General features: G+C 41.0%; 1 protein-coding gene across 1 annotated transcript in view; it reads left to right on the top strand.

Annotated features, from left to right (window-relative positions):
- The window catches only part of ALK (ALK receptor tyrosine kinase), a 626,252-nt gene that overhangs the window by 183,441 nt on the left and 424,241 nt on the right, over nt 1-18,570 (top strand). The window contains exon 3 of the mRNA XM_079969155.1: nt 2,160-2,318. Within this exon, the coding sequence (XP_079825281.1) occupies nt 2,160-2,318 (159 nt within the window). The remainder of the gene's footprint in view (nt 1-2,159; nt 2,319-18,570) is intronic.

The following is an 18,570-nucleotide window of genomic DNA, read 5'->3' on the forward strand; positions in this document are numbered from 1 at the left end:
AATGGATGGTCCCTGAACAAACACTTTCCCTTTTATGAACCTGTCCGCTTACTAAGATATTTTCATGAGGCCCTCCTGGTTGTGTCGCAGTCTGCTGAAGTCATGCAATGATCTAGATCAGCCATAGGCAAACTCGGGCCCTCCAGATGTTTTGGGACTACAGCTCCCACCATCCCTGACCACTGGTCCTGTTAGCTAGGGATGATGGGAGTTGTAGTCCGAAAACATCTGGATGGCCAAGTTTGCCTATGCCTGATCTAGAGGAGGGCCCTTTATGTGGCAGCCAACTTGGGAAACAGTCTCCCCTCAGCCCAAAATCTGTTGAAAAGGACTGCTGCTTATGTGTATTTTAAGGTAAAATATAAATTAATATGGTGGGTGGCTGCAGTCTCACCAGCACTATGTTTTGTGACTGGCCAGCCTATAGACACATTAAAAAAACAAACAAATCAGGGGAGTTGGGGAAGGGCAGGAGATCTGTGGCCTGGAACAAAAGATCTGGGTCCCTGCCCCCCCCAGGCTTTTCCCTAACACCGCCCTTTTCTTTCCATGCTTCATTGCCTCTCTGCTCATCTCCTTTCAAACTTATCAGCCTAGCTGCTTTGTTACCTGCTGACTCACTTATTTTTTGGGCTCATTTACCTGCTTAGCTTCACCTCCTCGCAATTCCTAGAATCATAGAGCTGGAAGGGACGCTGAGGCCACCCAAAAGCAGGACTGTCCACATGCTGGTGCCTACATATCACAGACTAAAGAGACAGTCAAATGTGAGCATGACACCATAGCTTAGGGCATAAGAAGTAATTCTGATATTAAGGAAAACCCAGCCCACACTGTTAGAAACTGTGTATACTGAATGTGTGGGCACGAGTGCAGGATTGTATCTACTTTCCTCAGTTGTGACTTCTGTGTGTCTTTCAGTTTTGTGTGCACAGAGACTATGCATATATAATTTATTACATGCACAGGCTCTCCCTAAGCAACTAAGAACCCAGTTTTCCCCATTTATGTGGAGAGAACTTATGCAGGTTGTACACATAACAGGGCTGCATGCGCATGAAGCTGATAAATACATGGAGGTTCAGAGTAGGTATGGCGGGCATCCCATACTGCTGCCACACATATGGCCCACCTTGCTTTGAAAATGTCTCTCCTCGTTGATGTGCTGCTTGGTGGTGTGTTATTGCTGGGTACCCAGAGTGAACAAGGTGCTAGCAATGTCACAAAAGTATGGTATGGTAAAGAAAGTAGAATGAAAAATGTAAAAAGGCTCATTCATTTCACTTTGTCATTAAACAGGTGAATTATCTGAAATAGATCAGAGAAAGGGCGAGGGTATTAACCTTAGGATTAAAAGGTATGATGCCTCCAAGAGAATGGGGTGAAGATCATAAATCTATGCAGGCTGGAAAGAAATGAGATGTTTAATAGAGAATCTAATTGAAGTTTAAAAAATGTCTTGGCTGGTTTGGCTAGTGTCAACTTCAATTATTTGGGTTAATCTTATCCTGGGACGAGAAGAATAGATGTTAATGAAAATCTCCTAAGAGCAGCAGTTTTCCACCCCCAAAGTTCTGAAATTTCTAGGCCAACTGTAGACTGAGGGTAAACATAATTCGAGTCACAAAAAAAGGGGGGGGGAGATTTAAGCAGAACTAAAACACACTACCACTGCAATTTCAAGGAAAAACACACCTCATCTAGTGCTTCTTTAAGAAAACAAAGTAAAAGAAGAAAAAGGAGTAAGGAGAGCAACATGCTATGTTTGAAATGGTGCCGTTAATTTGGTTTGCTCCTCTTATTGTTTCTGTGCTGCTCTTTCTGCAGATGGACTGCCCATCTCAACAAGGAATAAAACAGAAATAGAAATAGATGTATAGGAGCAGTAGCTCTGATGGCACGGCTTAGCCATATGTGCTTCTTTTCCTAAATCTTATTCCTAGGTGTAGAGATCTATTTTCTTTCCCAGTACAGACTGAAGTTGAATCACAGTGAGAAAATACATATCCTCAACATATGGTGATATGGTCTGTTTTCCTAATGTGGAATGGGCAAAATAATTATAACAATGGCAATGAAATATCTGTTGTTTGTTGGCAGAGTTAGTTGTATTATTTATTTTAGAATGTTCTCTTTCTGTTTTCCTTTCCTTTTTCCAGTTTTTGACTGCAATTTTGAATCACACTGTGATCTAGAATATTCCCCACCGATGAAGGAGGGACATAACAGATCCTGGCACCGAATGAGTGCAGATGAATTCTCACGGCTCCATCTTTTGGATGGCCCAGAGAGGGATTACTCTGAAAATTCAGCAGAAGGTGAGAATAACAATCTGTATTCACTGAACACGATGGTCGAAGTCTTATTACTCCAAAAGGAATAGGATTTTATTTTGAGCTTATGGTCTGTTTCTCAGCAGGTGTTGGGGCAGATGTAAAATGTTTGCTATGAAAGGTTACAAGAAAAAAAATTACATGACTAATAAGAAGGACATGCAATCTTATGAACAACATTTTAAGTCAATTAGTCTCTGGATGTGTTACCTGTATAACTTGTACAACCCAAGCCAGAACTGATATGTTAATGAATAGATTCAAAAAAATCTCTTAACAAGCTGTGATACACATGTGAAGACTTCCTGTTAACAAATGTTAGAAAGTGACAAGACAAATATGTGACGAAACTTTAAGCAAACAGGCTATTGTGTGATAATGGCAACCACCAAACAAACAGCATAGACATTGAAATCTGCCCTAAGATTTTGCTATAACCTCTTTGTTCAAATGTCTTCAGGATCAACACCAGGCCATGGTGTAACAATGCTATTTCCATGCAAGTGTGTGTTCTGAATTCAGTTGCAGGGCCTTAATGCAAATGGCATTCAAACTTCTTGTGACTTCTGACAAAAGCTCCTTAATTAAACTGCTAATTATTCCCCAGAGGATCCTAGAGGGCAGTCTTAGAATTTAGGACGGTGCCTGCTCCTGGCATGCAGGCAAGGTCCTTCTTCAAATGGCCTCATCTAGATGGAGGAGCCATCCCATTCTCCAGACCAGCGCTTCCACTTTGAAGGCTGAGACATAGCTGTGCTGCTTAAGAGCTCAGCTTTTCCTCTTCACATCTTTCCCCCTCTTGCTCTTAAATTTCTTTACCTCTCCATTCTCCTCCTCACGTTGCCTTTGCTCCATCTTTTCCCCATCCCATCCCCAGAGGTGGTTCACACCTATTCAGACAGGAGAGGTCAACAAGCTGGTCAGCAGACATTAAAATTACTACTTCCCTAGAAGGGCAATGAACTGGAAAACTCTAGCAGTGGATTCTCCCATGGCTGCGTTTTCTTCCTCTGTGGTCTTCCCTTCAGAAGGAGAGAGGGACCCAAAGGGATGCCTGTGAGAAGCATGTGAAAGTGGTATTATGCAGAGATTTTGAAGCACAGACAGCTGCCTTTGGAGCTTTGGTGTTCACTTGGGCTGTTTTCAATTTCGCAAACTTCAGATAGCTCCTTGGGGAAGTAGTGGGATTATTGAGCCATGTGTCATTATGGGGATTAAGGGGTTATCCTTGCTCTTCTAGCTCTTCCCCACTGCGCACCAGGAGAAGGCACTATCCCAAGTATCAGGGCTGCCCTCTAGGAACTCCTGGGAATAAAAATTCAAACTAAGCATTTCCATTTATCTCTTTTAATTCGAGGGAACACCTTTTTCTTTACCAACCTGTCTCTGGAGGAGGCCCTTCTTGTTGTTTCACCACCAGGGGAAGTACATGGTGTCATGACAACAAAAGAAGTCTTTGGATTGGTAGTGCTTGGCCTCTGTAAAGCCTGCAACTCAGAAGTGTGGCTGCCACCAATTTTACTTGGATTTCAGTGTCAGTTTAAGTCAACCATTTTGTGCAAACATTTGGAAGAGGTTAGGTAATGTTACCACTGTGGTGTATCACCTACTGCGTTCAAAATTTGTTTTTGTTTTTTAAAAGAAATGTTGGTATTGACCTGTTCTGTATTTTGTTGATATTTTGCTGTAATCCACTGTGGAATAAGTATCTAGTCACATTACACACAAGTTGAAATTTGATCATGAGGATGGTATTTGGTGAAGAGACTACATTTGTGAACTATCTCTAAGGTGTAAATAATTAGAGCACTGTGGTTTAAGATCACTCTCACTAACATTTCATTAGCAGGTTATGAATTCAAAATGCTGTGATGACCCCAAAAGGGGAATGGCGCTAAAAGGGTTGCTTTAGGAATGCTGCATGAAGGCTGTGGAGTCAGATAAGCAGGCTGGGAGTAACCATTAAAACTCCAGGTGAACCCTGACAGAGCCTCTTCAGGAGAACTGTAGTCTTGTGATTCACAGCTAGCTGTTTCCTTTTCTGTCTGTAGATGATGACTTGAAAAATTTGCTTTTTCAGCGAGCATTTTCCATTCAGTTTTAAATCATTTTGCTTACAGCTGTTTGGCACAGAAGTATTGTGTGTGGTCTGCTTCTATCTTAAATAATTAGGCATAGTATTTTCAACCCCTACTGTTTGTTTCCTGAAAATGTGATTCCAATTAGCTGCCTCCCGTTTCAACTCCATTCATAGATGGTGAGTAGGAGGAGTAAATTTGTCCCACCATCTATTTCTGTTTGAAGATCCTGGTGGGAGACATTCCTAGCATAGGATAACACCTGCTACTGTCTCATCCTGACTCGAATGAGGCATGGATCCTGATTTGGCTCTGGATTCAGGCCTCAGCTAGATATGTCTCTCTAGTGGCTTTAAATGAATTCAGTTAAATTGATGAATGTGACTTCATGTGACTCTTGTACAAATCCGTTCACTGAATTTTATTTAGAAGGAATGTTCTCCAGATTTATTGCACCTTCTCTATGTATGCAGATCTGTGTGGGTAACCATTTGTAACTAACTTGCTATGCGGAAAGTGTGATAACTTTCTAATTAGTCAAATGTTTTGGACATTTCCTGAGCCATCATATTGTAACTGTATGATATAAATATTGTTGGTATGAGCAGCAGAAAAAATATATACTTCGTCTAAACAGTGATTGTCTTTTTCTCTGAGATGTAAATTTATTTTGTGGGGTTGAAGCTCTCCAAATCTGATGAAGTTACAATAAATGTAAAAGAATTACATGCTCTGTTAGTTAGATGCTTCCTTTTTGTTTCTCACAGAGGTACTGAGACGAAAAGGTCGCAGGACAAAATGTTCTGGGACCTAGCTAGGCAGTGAGAATATTAGCATTCAGAGACAATGAATTATTGGACTGTAAATGCTTGCTGACTTTAATTTATGGTCCTTTTGACAGAGAAGGATGAGGGAGACACTACAGGATAATAAAGCGATAATCCTGAACAAAATATTATATATTAACGTAACTAGAGAGAATAAATCAAGGCATTGGCTTGCAAGAAAATAAGCAACAAAGAAACATCAAACTTCCTAGAGTGAATATAATAAGAAATACCCAGATAGAAAGATAAAAGTGTACATAGAAGTTGGGTAGTTCAAGTCAGATGAGTAACATTGATTGTATTCAGTGCAAAGAAAAGAAACAATGCTGAAGGCAGCAGCCACATATCTGAGAACCAGTTTTGCATAGCTCTCACTATATTTTCAGATGTCGTTCTCAGGACTATTCCCCCTGATATGTAAGATGCTAAAATAAGGAATGGGCAGCGTGCCAGCGTGTGAAACAGCTATGCAAAAGCTAATTAGGAAAGGAACCAAAAATAAAACCAGAAATATAATAATGGCTTATTGTAATTAATTAATTAAATAATAATAATAATAATAATAATAATAATAATAATAATAATAAATTAATTAAATTTCTATACTACCCTTCAGCCAAAGATCACACGGTGGTTATACGCATCTACGATGTGACCATTCTTGGAATACTGAAAGAATCCTGGGCACTGTAGTTTGTTAAGCCTACTTTGAATTGTAGCTCTGGGAGTGGGAAACTACAGTTCCCATGAATCTTTGGGGGGTAAGCCATGCACTTTAATGGTGTGTTGGATGTACTTTAAGTGACTTTGAAAGTGACTCTTTCCTGTGTCACTGAGATGCCTTAGCAGCAAGACTGACCCAAGACATTTTGGCATCTGAGATGAACCACAAAATGTCCCTCCCCTGCCAGAGAAGAAAGGGTGAGTGACAGTCTGCATCAGGAACAAACGACGGGGAATAAGGATCTACAGTGAGAACAAGGGTGGGAGGAGACTGTTCTCCAAGAGGCTGAATTGTGGGGCAAGCTGCTGAGGAGGCAGCAGATCTGACCTCCAAGGAGCACACCATAACTGTTGCTGTCACTGTGGCAGCAGTGGGCAATGCATTCCTTGGAGGCCATGGATCTTGCTGCCCCATGGATTCTGCTGCCCAAGATGGTTGCCTCACCATGCCTCATGGATAGGCCAGCCTTGCTTAGCAGTAAAGACTGTTCAGGACTGAACATTTCTGCTTTGTCTTCATAGCACACAATCAGCTGCATCAGAAAAATGCAGAAGAGCTGAATTTTAAATTTTATCTTGGCATTTGTCACATTGTTTGCTCTGGGAACCCCATCCAGTGATTTCTCCATGGTCTCATGGTCTCTTCTATGTTTCAGCACATCAGTATAGACCACCTAGAAAGAAATGTAACAATATAGCTTATATAAAGAAAATCTGAAAGGATACTAGCTTCTCCAATAAGGACATAACAGAGGTGTTAACACATGGCAAATGTACCTGACTTTTTGAAGTAAAGTACTGAGGAACTTCCTTTATAGCTTAAAGAAAATATTCACTCTTAAACTAGCTAATTCAGAGGCATTAGCCTCATTAGTGACACAGTGGAAGCTTTGTTAGTACAGCCTTTATGCTCTAATGAGCTTTCGCCAAAAAGGCAGTACCCGTAGATTAACATGTTTAATTTTGCATATGCCTGCTAATTTTGCAATAGGTTTATGTTTATTTAAAATACAGAACTGGGATATGTGTGGGTTAGTCTGCTAATCTTCTTGAGAGGTGTGTGTGTGTGTGTGTGTGTGTTACTTAATTACCTAGAATTTTTGTGATCTGAATGGCTTCTTATATAGAATGAAATGAAAACATTTAGTATGTCTAGTCTGTCATAAGTATGTATAAATAATTATTTATGTGCCCTTCAGTATGAATCAGTTATTACTGTCTCTTAAATAAGTGAGTGGCTTCCATAGATTTATAGGGAAGAGAAGAGTGCAAAGAGATAGAAACAACAACAACACCACTCCCCTCTTCTCTTGATGCTATGATCACCCATGTCCAAGACAGGGCAATGTGTTGCACGAACTTTAGCAGCATCACAAATTGCACACCCTACACTTTCTGCCATAAATGCAAATAACTCAGGCATTTGGACCACTGCTTTCAAAGGAGGAAGGAGGTTTTTCCTCAATTCAACAGTGTCCCTTATCTGTAACCCATAACCCTCTCCTATATAACTTCATGGGAAAACATGGAATCTTTTGGAGATTGTAAAGGTATTTCAAGTGAGGATATATTTCAAGTTAAAATCTGCTCCCATCCCAGGCACTAATAGTAGAGGCTTAGTATATGTGTAATATTATGCTTCGCAGCTTAGTAAAATGCCCTTGTCTACATAAATTCACAAAACCTGTGATATATGCATCAAGTAACCAGATGCATCCTATAACCTGTTTCTCTATTTTCTTTGGTTCCAACCAATGCTAGGACAATGATATTCAGGTTCTCAATCTACTGGCAGGCCAATAGGGCAAGTAGCAGGTTCTAGAACAAGTTTCTGGACACAGTAGGGGGCTCGTCCAACTAGGTAGGTAGAATTTGGGATCAGATATAATGAGATGGTGGGAAAAGGCATTTCATCAGCAAAGTCCAGTCAAGTATAGCTAGCCCTGAAATTCTACCTTTTCATGATGCACATGTTGGGCCATTCCTGGATACACTGGTACCTTTCTTTGGATGTTGTCCTAGCAGCACAAAGACCTCATGCTCTGCCTTCTAATACTTGCTACCACTCTTCTTATCAGTGACATTCCTAGGGCATGATCATAATTTATACAACGCACCTTCATATATGCCTGTTGTCTTTGTCCATGGAGTTTTCCATGGTAGTGATGTATAGCCATGGTTTTCCCAGTAGTGATGTATGGAAGTGAAAGCTGGACCATAAAGAAGGCTGATCGCCGAAGAATTGATGCTTTTGAATTATGGTGCTGGAGGAGACTCTTGAGAGTCCCATGGACTGCAAGAAGATCAAACGTATCCATTCTTAAGGAAATCAGTCCTGAGTGCTCACTGAAAGGATAGATCGTGAAGCTGAGGCTCCAATACTTTGGCCACCTCATGAGAAGAGAAGACTCCCTGGAAAAGACCCTGATGTTGGGAAAGATTGAGGGCACAAGAAGAAGGGGACGACAGAGGAAGAGATGGTTGGATAGTGTTCTCGAAGCTACAAACATGAGTCTGACCAAACTGCGGGAGGCAGTGGAAGACAGGAGTGCCTGGCGTGCTCTGGTCCATGGGGTCATGAAGAGTCGGACACGACTAAACAACAACAACCTTCATATATGCACTGAGTATGGGGGAAAGGGTTTCAGTGAAACACTTCAGAACTGGAAAATAAAGCCATGGTAATTTGTTGCAAGACAAGTACTTGAAGATGCAGGCTTGGATTCTAAGTTTTACTCCGTAAGCAGAACAGAGTTCTCAGTCATGAAACAAAAGTTTTCTTGTCTTGCCTTCCCACTTAAAATCTGTTCCTGGGAGTTGGAGGACACTTGGGAATGGAGGGGGAACTGGCAGGGGTCAACACTACCGTTACATGAAGGACTTAGAACTTAGAATCCAAGCCATAGAATCTATAGCATAGATATTAAAGATGGACTGCAAACCCTAAAGCATGTTAGGGCACAATTAGCAACATTTTTTAAAATGGACAATGACTGATGTCAGAACTTTAGTAATTTAAAAACAAAAACAAAAACCAGTCTGTGCATCTAGGTTAGAAAACCAAGCTGCCAAATCTGCCCCTTCCATGTCTCTTGATGTATTTTCCATACCAGCATCCCAATTCCAATCCAAACCTCCAATTTGCCACACAGTGTGTGTGTCTGTGTGTGTGTGTGTGGCTATAGTGTATGTGTCTCTGCTTGCCTGAGCTTGACGAAGCTCTGCTGGCATGGGCATCCACTAGTTCGGAAGTCATCACTGCACTGCATTGGTGGGTTGAAGCTGCCACCTGTGGTATTTCTGCCACCAGTAGTCAGCAAAGCAAGCACGCAAGCAAACAAACAAAACCATTAAATAGGTCAAGATCAAAAAGTGGTCCAGGTACAGGCAATGAACCTGATCCAGGAGTCTCTGCTGCAGCAGCCTGAACCTGGCATTGAAAAAATGAGATGAAACACACACACACACACACACACACACTTGCTCTGTTCGTTGTGGGCTTCAGATGAGGCGGGGGCTCTATTCAGCTCCACTGCTGTCAGGCAGGAGTTAGGATTGCTCCTTAGTCCATTATGGGTTGAGAAGGAAAGGGGTAGCAGTGAGGACACAGGAGTAAACAAAAGGATGTTATCTATTAAGGTTCTCTCCATAAAGTTCCTGGCTTTGTTCCAGCAAGGGACCTTGTCACTGTGCTTGCCACATCTGTTAGGTTCCATAGCTGTTCTGACTTTTGAAATGTGTGCCAAGTCACCTGTAATGTTAGCAAAACGCTTTATGCCATAGGGAAAGAGGTTGGGTTTTTTAAAGTCATTAATATAATACGTGGACCACAGATGTAGATTTTGAACTGTTCTTAAATTTCTGAATATTCTTACATACCACATTTCATTACCAGGTAAGTGCTACTTCTAAAATGCCCCTATGTAACATAATGCTGCATAATGCTTAGAAGTTGTATAGTAAGATACATTGTAAATGCATCTTGAAAGTATTATATCACCATGGAACTCCTGCTGTAGTTAAACAATCCTCAGGGGAAGGGGTGATGAACTAATGGCTGACGTCATCAGCTGGGCAGCTTTCTAATTTAAGAAGATAAGAGAGATGCCATCCCAGTATTCAATTCTGAGAGTTTATTTCAATTCGAAGGTAGATAATTATTACGTTTGCTTTAATTCAGTTAAAGTGATCAGCAAGGAGTGCTCCCCCCCCCCACAATGAAATGACAAGAAACTATGTCTAGCTATTTGCCTATGTCTTCTTCGATATCTTTCTATTATGTGTATGGCGTGCTACATCACTGAGTCATTTCCATAGGATCTTAAGAATATAATTATCATAAAAATCATGATTTAGAAACAGTGCTGGCTGGTCTTATTTTACAAAGCACTAGCTAATTGGAGTTTATGTAGGCAGAGGGCCAAACAGTTTTTATTCATCTGACTCTGATGAATCAGACTACTCCATTGAGATATTCGTTTCACTTACTGGAATTAACAAGCAATGAATGATAATGAAAATAATAGAACACTGCGTCGGCGTGATTGAACCTGGTTGTCAAAGCTTGGCTGGATTAGAGCATTGTAGCCCTGTTGTGATCATTTGGTTTAAGTCTACTCTATTGTATTTCTTACCTGCTGTTTATCACATGGTCCCAGGATAGGTTACAGCAATAAAATATACAGTGGTACCTTGGGTTAAGAACTTAATTCGTTCTAGAGGTCTGTTCTTAACCTGAAACTGTTCTTAACCTGAGATACCACTTTAGCTAATGGGGCCTCCTGCTGCCACTGGGCTGCGGGAGCACGATTTCTGTTCTCATCCTGCAGCAAAGTTCTTAACCTGAGGTACTATTTCTGGGTTAGCAGAGTCTGTAACCTGAAGCATCTGTAGCCTGAAGTGTCTGTAACCCGAGGTACCACTGTACAGTTCTAGAACTCCAAAACAGTTACACTCATAAAATAATAATTCCACATACAAAACAGACTGGGATAAAGATTGCAACTTTAAATGGTTGTTGAAAGAGGAAGGTGCCAAAGAAACACACAGAGATAGGACCTGTCTTATTTGGAACAGGAGAGAATTCCAAAGGGTAGTTGCTAAAGACCCAGTTCCTATATTGTATAGAATGGACCTCTGGATAAGATGTTATCTGCAGTGATTGATTGGATATGTAAGGAGGGAAACTTTTTAAAGTATTCTGGTCTCAAGCTGTCTAGGGCTTTGTGCACCAGTACCAGTGCACTGAATTTAGCTTGGTATCCAATTGACAATGTGCCATTTCAGCACCAAGACCTGGTGGCAGTTTGCTGAAGGAGGCACTTGGAGGTGGGTTGAGATTAGGGATGGACAAATCTGTCGTTTTTTTGTTTTTCTCGGTTTCCCACTCTTCAGTTTTCCACTTTTCCTCATCAGTTTACAAATAATATTTTTAAAAACCCAGCCAAATTCCATGAAACTTCAGCAGCATTTTAGTGCAAATATGTCATGGACTGGTTGGATGCAGAAGAATGGTGGGAGGAACCAGCTGGGGAACCCCCAAGGGAAGAAGGCTCAGAGATTGGTGGTAGGATGGCTAAGAATGGTCAGAGGGAGAAGACTGGGAAGAGGACATGTCAAAACTGAACAGTGGGGAGAGTTTGTGGCAGAGAGAAGTCTGGAATCAGAGACAGAAGCTGAAGCAGGCGAGGAGAGAGGCCAAGAGGCAGAGATGAGTCAGGCTGGTGAAGAGTCATGGGTGTCTACCCCTACTGCTGCAAAAAGCTCCCCTCCCCTCTGGTCTCCCAGAACCAGGAGAGGCATGAAGCAGGAGGAGCAAAGGCAGACATGCAGGCGCAGTCTCTGATTGCTTGGAACACATCCTGGACAGGAGGAGACATAGCCAGCTGTAGGGAAGTGGGGACCTTTAGTTTCGGCAACTGCTTTGGGCAAGATTTGAGTCACTGTGCTCATTAGGCCTAACAGATCCTGTGCATATCCGTTTGTTCAGTGTGATTTACTGTTGGCTCGCTCCTGTCAAAATCTCTCATGTACACAACTTGCTATGCAATTTTGCCTAATATACACTCCTCCTTCTTCTCCTTCTCCTTCTTTGCAAATTAGTGTTCCACATATGCCTCTTGTATGCTGTTTTTACTAACATATGCATTCTTATGCACACTTTAACCTAGTATATACATTTTTGTACACATGACTTGGTTGCAGAATTGCACTGCAAAATTCAGAGAAGTGCGAATTTTGAAGGATGGCTATGTTTTGTTTCACATATTGTTTTTGAAAGTGTAAATTAGGTGGGTGCACCTATAAAAGCAAACTGAAATGAATTTCTCCCTTATCCCTAGTTGAGATGGACTTAGAGCCATCTGACTCTTGTAAACAGATTGTGATTTGTGATACCTTGGTGCTAAGCTAGCTAGCTAAGGAAGAAAAACAAACATATAATATAATATTTTTTGTGGAAAACTGCAAACTTGGGCAGTTGCTCCAGAATGCTGATGCCTGTCCTGCCTCAAACATAATTAATGGCAAGTAGTCAAGTGAGAGGCCTTCACGTAATGTATGTGTATAAGTGATTTGATTTGATTTATTATATTTCTATGCTGCTTTTCATTCAAATGAATCCCAAACAAGTGGTTTAACAGCTCAGGAAACTGATTTTTCAGTTTATTCTGATGGGCTCAGCAAATACAATGAGTTGCCAGATGTTTCTGTTTAAAAGCTGCGGCTTCTTTAAAAATTAATGACTTTCTTTTTTAGCTCGTATAATAAAGTAAATGTCTGTTAAACAAGGCCGGAGGTCCTATTTAAAAACAGCTTAGTAAATGAACATGATAAATGATCCCATTTATAAACAAATGCCAAGATCTGCCAGAACAGTCTTCCTCTAGAATTGTGTGAGGTTGTTGTTTTTTCTTTCCAAAATCAACCTTTTTAATCGCCTGGAATAAGGGAGTTGTAGCCCCAGAAGGACTCCTCCTACACCTGCTGTTTAAAGAACAGGCAGCTTCTGCAATTTGTCTGCTTTTGGTGTCTCAAAAAGGGGGATGCAGCGCTCATGTACACCATGGAGGCAATGTGAACAGCCCCCACCTGGATAACCAGTTAGCTACTGTGCTTTTAACTGTGGTATGTTGGTTGCTGTTTTCACATACATTGCCAATGTAGTCCCTTCCAATCAGATAATAACTAGCATGGGGTGAAGGTTTAAATTTAAATTTAAAAAATTTGATGCAAGAAGAAAGCTTGCACATCAGGGAGAGGGCCTCTTGACCAGCCATCTCTCTTCTTTCTATATAAAAAAAGATGGTTTTTCAATGTAGGGGAACATTTCAGAAATGTGTTTCTTACCTGCAGTCTGGGACTGTGTTGCTATTATCTTACTAATGCATTTATATAGTGTCATCAGGTATGTGCGGCATATTATAGTGTTGCCACGATAAGGTAAAAGGTCTCTGCCCTGGGGAGTCTATAATCTAAACATTTCACAATAGCAAAATACCCACAGGAGGCAATGATGGCCACCAACTTGGAAGGCTGTAAAAGGACTGGACTTGGAAGGACTGGACAAATTCATGGAGGATAAGGCTAGCGATTTGCTATTGACTATGATGACTACGCTCTGTTTCCATGGCCAGAGGCAGTAATGTTTCTGAATGCCAGTTGCTGCAAACCGCAGGAGGAAGAGTACTCTTGTGCTTGAAGGTTGCTTACAGGCATCTGTCTGGCCACTGTGGAAAAAGGATGCTGGACTGGGTGGGCCATTGGCCTGATCCAGCAGGCCTTTCTTATTTGCTTAATATGCATCCAACTTAAATGCAGTAGCAAAAACAAAACAAAAAACCACTAAAAGCTGAGGGATTTGGAGAAAGAAAGGCACAATCACAAACACATTTTGAGAGTATGTTCCAGCATATAGGGCAGCAACTATGCAGTCATGTAAGGGTGCAGGATTGTGGAGTTAATATTCTCCATTCTGTCCCTTCAGGAGAGCATAAGCTGATACCCACCTCAATTTTCTGCCACATAGCACCAGCTTCAGTTTCAGCTAAGTGAGGCAGATAGATGTGATTGTTTTTCTGTACAGTGGTCCATTTAAGAGATGGATCTGGCTTTTTGCAAACTGTTTTGAGATCTGTACTTGAGAAGCACTAGACTCAAGGCTGGAATGAAAACCCCACTTTTCTGTATTAGATTATGGTGGACAGTTTAAGCAGCTGTCCCATTTTTTGGAATACACAGGATGAAACGGTGAAATCAGCCATGATCAAATGGGCACAAGATATAGGTCATGATATCATGTTTGCTGACTGGGAACAATTATGGACCACCGGTATTAAATTTACTGCATGTAATGCTTTAAAAGAAAATATTATGAAAATGATCTACCGGTGGTACATGACCCCAGTCAAGCTAGCAAAGATTTATCATTTGCCTAATAATAAGTGTTGGAAATGTAATGAGACTGAAGGCACTTTCTACCACCTTTGGTGGACCTGCCCAAAGGTTAAAGCTTTCTGGGAAATGATCTATAATGAAATTAAGAAGGTCCTTAAGTGGACTTTTCCTAAGAAACCAGAGGCTTTCCTTTTGGGTATGGTGGGCCAAGTGGTGTTAAGAAAGGATAGGACTTTCTTTATGTATGCCACTACAGCAGCAAGAATTCTACTGGCAAAGTATTGGAAGACGCAAGAATTACCTACTCTGGAAGAATGGCAAACAAAGGTGATTGATTTTATGGGACTGGCCGAGATGACGGGCAGAATCCGGGACCAGGGGAAAGAGACAGTGGAAGAGGACTGGAAGAATTTCAAAATATATCTTAAAAATAATTGTAAAATTGAGGAATGTTAAGATGTCAGGGGGTAAGAAGTAAAGAATTGCAGCAGTAAACAAAAAAACTTAAGAAATATTTACGAAAAGGAATTAAGACAATGGACTTAAGGGTTGCTAAAGAATTATTAAACAAGGATGCAGGGATGGGGAGGTATGGGGAAGTCAAAGAAAAAAGGTTATGAACCGATGAGTATGAAGTTATATTGTGTTATATTGCTGTTTATTATCTGTGTGGAAAATTAATAAAAATTATTATAAAAAAAAAAAAAAAAAATAAGCAGCTGTCCCATTTTTGCCTTTCCTTAAACCAAGCTGGTAGCAGCAAATGTTGTGGAAGGATGGGTCTTGCAGTCCCAACACATGCATGTGGGTCTACACACATCCTTCTCTTTGAAAATGAGTTTTATCACAGATCTCTCAAGTGATTAGGACACGACACTTAATTATGCATTGTTTCCCACTTAAATTACTGGCCAACATGCTACATTGCATGGTACTGTTGTACATATCTCTACTGTGCACTTAGGCTTAATTGCAAAACAAGGCATTATGTTCCCTTCTCTGCAGATCAATGTTAACTGTTGGGAAGCATATTACTTTACAGTATGTGGAACACTTAATTTGGGATGCCAGAATTATTATTAGTTTTTAATAATAATAATCCCTAGTGCTCTCTAGCCATGGAGTAAGTAGGTTCAGATCTCTTGTTCCTCCTCATTACCTTTAGTAACCAATGTGTTTGGTAGATGGAGGCCACTGTGCATTGCTGCACTATGTCAGGAGAAATAACTTTACTTCCCATAGCCCTGTGGTTCAGCCTACCCCTCCACACCTGGGTAAGGAGGGCTACCAGTTGGTGTTGCCTCTGGATAAAGGTGGTTGAATGAGTAAGGCCAGACATGACAGTGCTTGTTGTTCAGTGCTAATAGAATGTCCTCCAGGTACTCATCTTATTGTCAGCTCAGTATGTGGTTAAAGAAGATGCAGTGCCCCTCCCGCCCCCACTAAATACTCAGTTAATTGAAAAACAAATGCACATTATAGTGAGAAAGACTTGATGAGGAAGTTGACTGGCAAAAATTAATTAACTTGCTGTGTAATTGATAATAAGCCATTTTTATCACCCTAGCCAAACAGTTTCTCATGACGGTGCTGAGTTATTGAGCACTTCTCTGTAGCTAAAATAACCTTATTAGTCACAGTACACACCGTGGTAAGTGTAGAAGACAACAAATCACTATTCTTCCTTTCTCTGGCTCAAACGACCTTACTACTTATTCCTCTTCCTCTTTCACGTTTAAAAATATGCTCTATTTTTCTTTTTCCCCTCACAGTGACTTATTCTCCACTAACCTTCTCATCCATCTAGAAATGGGGAAAACTCAACAGTTTGTAATAGGCAAACTCTTTGTGAGCCTTCAGAAAGAAACATTGGGGAAAGCTCTGGCTTTTTCTGAGAAATCTCTACAGGTTGGAAAGGCCCAGCTCAGTTTAACCCCCTCTGCCATCACCAAAGTTGTCACTTTTGTTCTTTACCCACATCCTCCTTCCACAGATTTACAAATTGTAGGAAGAGGAGGGGAAATGAGCCTCCACTGTGTTCCATGGGCCTTGTTGTTGTTGTTTAGTTGTTTAGTCGTGTCCGACTCTTTGTGACCCCATGGACCAGAGCACGACAGGCACTTCTGTCTTCCACTGCCTCCTGCAGTTTGGTCAAACACATGCTGGTAGCTTCGAGAACACTATCCAACCATCTCATCCTCTGTTGTCCCCTTCTCCTTGTGCCCTCCATCTTTCCCAACATCAGGGTCTTTTCCAGGGAGTCTTCTCTTCTCATGAGGTGGCCAAAGTATTGGAGCCTCAGCTTCACGATCTGCCCTTCCAGTGTGCACTCAGGGGATTTCCTTAAGAATGGATACGTTTGATCTTCTTGCAGTCCATGGGACTCTCAAGAGTCTCCTCCAGCACCATAATTCAAAAGCATCAATTCTTCGGCAATCAGCCTTCTTTATGGTCCAGCTCTCACTTCCGTATATGACTACTGGGAAAACCATAGCTTTTACTATACGGACCTTTGTTGGCAAGCCTTACTCTCTAATAAATGTGTGTAGGGTTGCAGATCTTGTGGGCAGAGGCATCATACTGCAAATGCCTTCTTGAATAAAAAGCCCAGGCACCTTGCAGTCCTATAAACTGCCCACTGACCTTATTAAAGGCTGACTCCAAAACCTCTGAGAAAGAAGGCAGTTCCAGCACCCTGCTTGTCTAGTCTGGAAAATGATTTATGCCTATTGTTATAATAATTGCTATAATTATTAATTATGTAATCACTACTATTAAAAGTATTATAGTCTGTATGAATATTAAACAGGAAGTTAAGAGGCCACATTATACCACCGTGAACTTTTGCAGTGAATTATAATAGCTTTTTGTGGAGGTTCTCTTGTTTTTCTTGGGAATGGGACTGAATTATTTTTAAAAGGGTTATTGTTTTAAATGCCAGCTCTGTATATTTCGGAAATGTGTCTAATGGGGAAAGGAAGGGATAAGCTATCAAAGGACCCCTTCTTCCCACAACGCTGCTTGACCTTAAAGCGTGCAAATCGTGCAAAAGGAATCTTTTTGACCAAGGACTGTATTCACTTTGGGGCAGCCTTTCGGGGTCACATATCAGAGGTTTACTAGACCAGAGGCAAAATTGGGTAGAGCAATAAATTACAATTTTACCTTTTTAGAGCTGACTAGTGTCAACACATGCTTACACACCCCTCTCTGTCTTCCATCCAAGAAGCATGATCAGAATCCAAGGACACTCTCCAGGCAGGAAGGGATGGATAATGTAGAGCAAATGAGGCATGTAGCCTGAGGAGACAGGACATGACCTGGAGAGATTCCCAAAGGCCATATATAGAGGCCCGAAGGGTTGCATTTGCACTGGGCCTGAGGTTCCCAGCCCTGGGGAAAATTGTGATTAAAACTGGATTTCTTCCTATGCCACTATTGTTTTCATATACCTGTATTCCACTGTTACTGTAAAACTCAGGAAGTGTCAGATGCAACAGCTTGTCCAGTTTTGTGAAATCAGTTTCAGTTACAGAGTCCTGAAAAAATGGACAAGATGTTTCCTTCTGCCTACAACCTGCTCTCTCAACCCTTGTCCTGATTTCAACTAGCCAGGACAGGGAGAGCTTGACCAGGTGGGTCCAGGTTGATGCATCTTTGTGCAAGGGAATGGTGCCTGCTGCATCCACTCCTATATATAAATATAAGATTTAATAAATACAAGTGAATTAATAAATCATTACTACATCAATTTTTATCTTCATTTCAGTAACAATTAAGTGCAATTAACTTGCTCTAGACTGAAGTCCTCAGGTTTGCTCATACTTGACCTTTTGTTCTTTCTGTTTCCTAATATTGAAATATACCAAGCAATTGCAAAATATAATTTGATCATTTTTGCTTACATTCCATACTTAAACATCCTTACTTGCAAATAAACTTCACTAATTGTCAACAGAAGATATCCAGATATACTGAGGATCTTCTTGTGTTTATTTGGTTTCGTAGAATGAGCCAAACACAAAACAATACCGCCCGTTAGTCAATATATCTAATGAACCCGTCACCAGACTGATAAGAAGGACCTGCTCAGTTTAAGGATAGACACTGCTCACAATTCCATTGCTGGCTTCAGAGGAGAATTGCTCTGTTGTTGTAAGCAAAGTAATTTGAGTTTCTCCAGATGGAAGCTGCTATAAGTGCAAAGTATTATTA

This window comes from Podarcis cretensis (assembly GCF_951804945.1).
Source record: "Podarcis cretensis genome assembly, chromosome: 3".
NCBI classification, from domain to species: domain Eukaryota; kingdom Metazoa; phylum Chordata; class Lepidosauria; order Squamata; family Lacertidae; genus Podarcis; species Podarcis cretensis.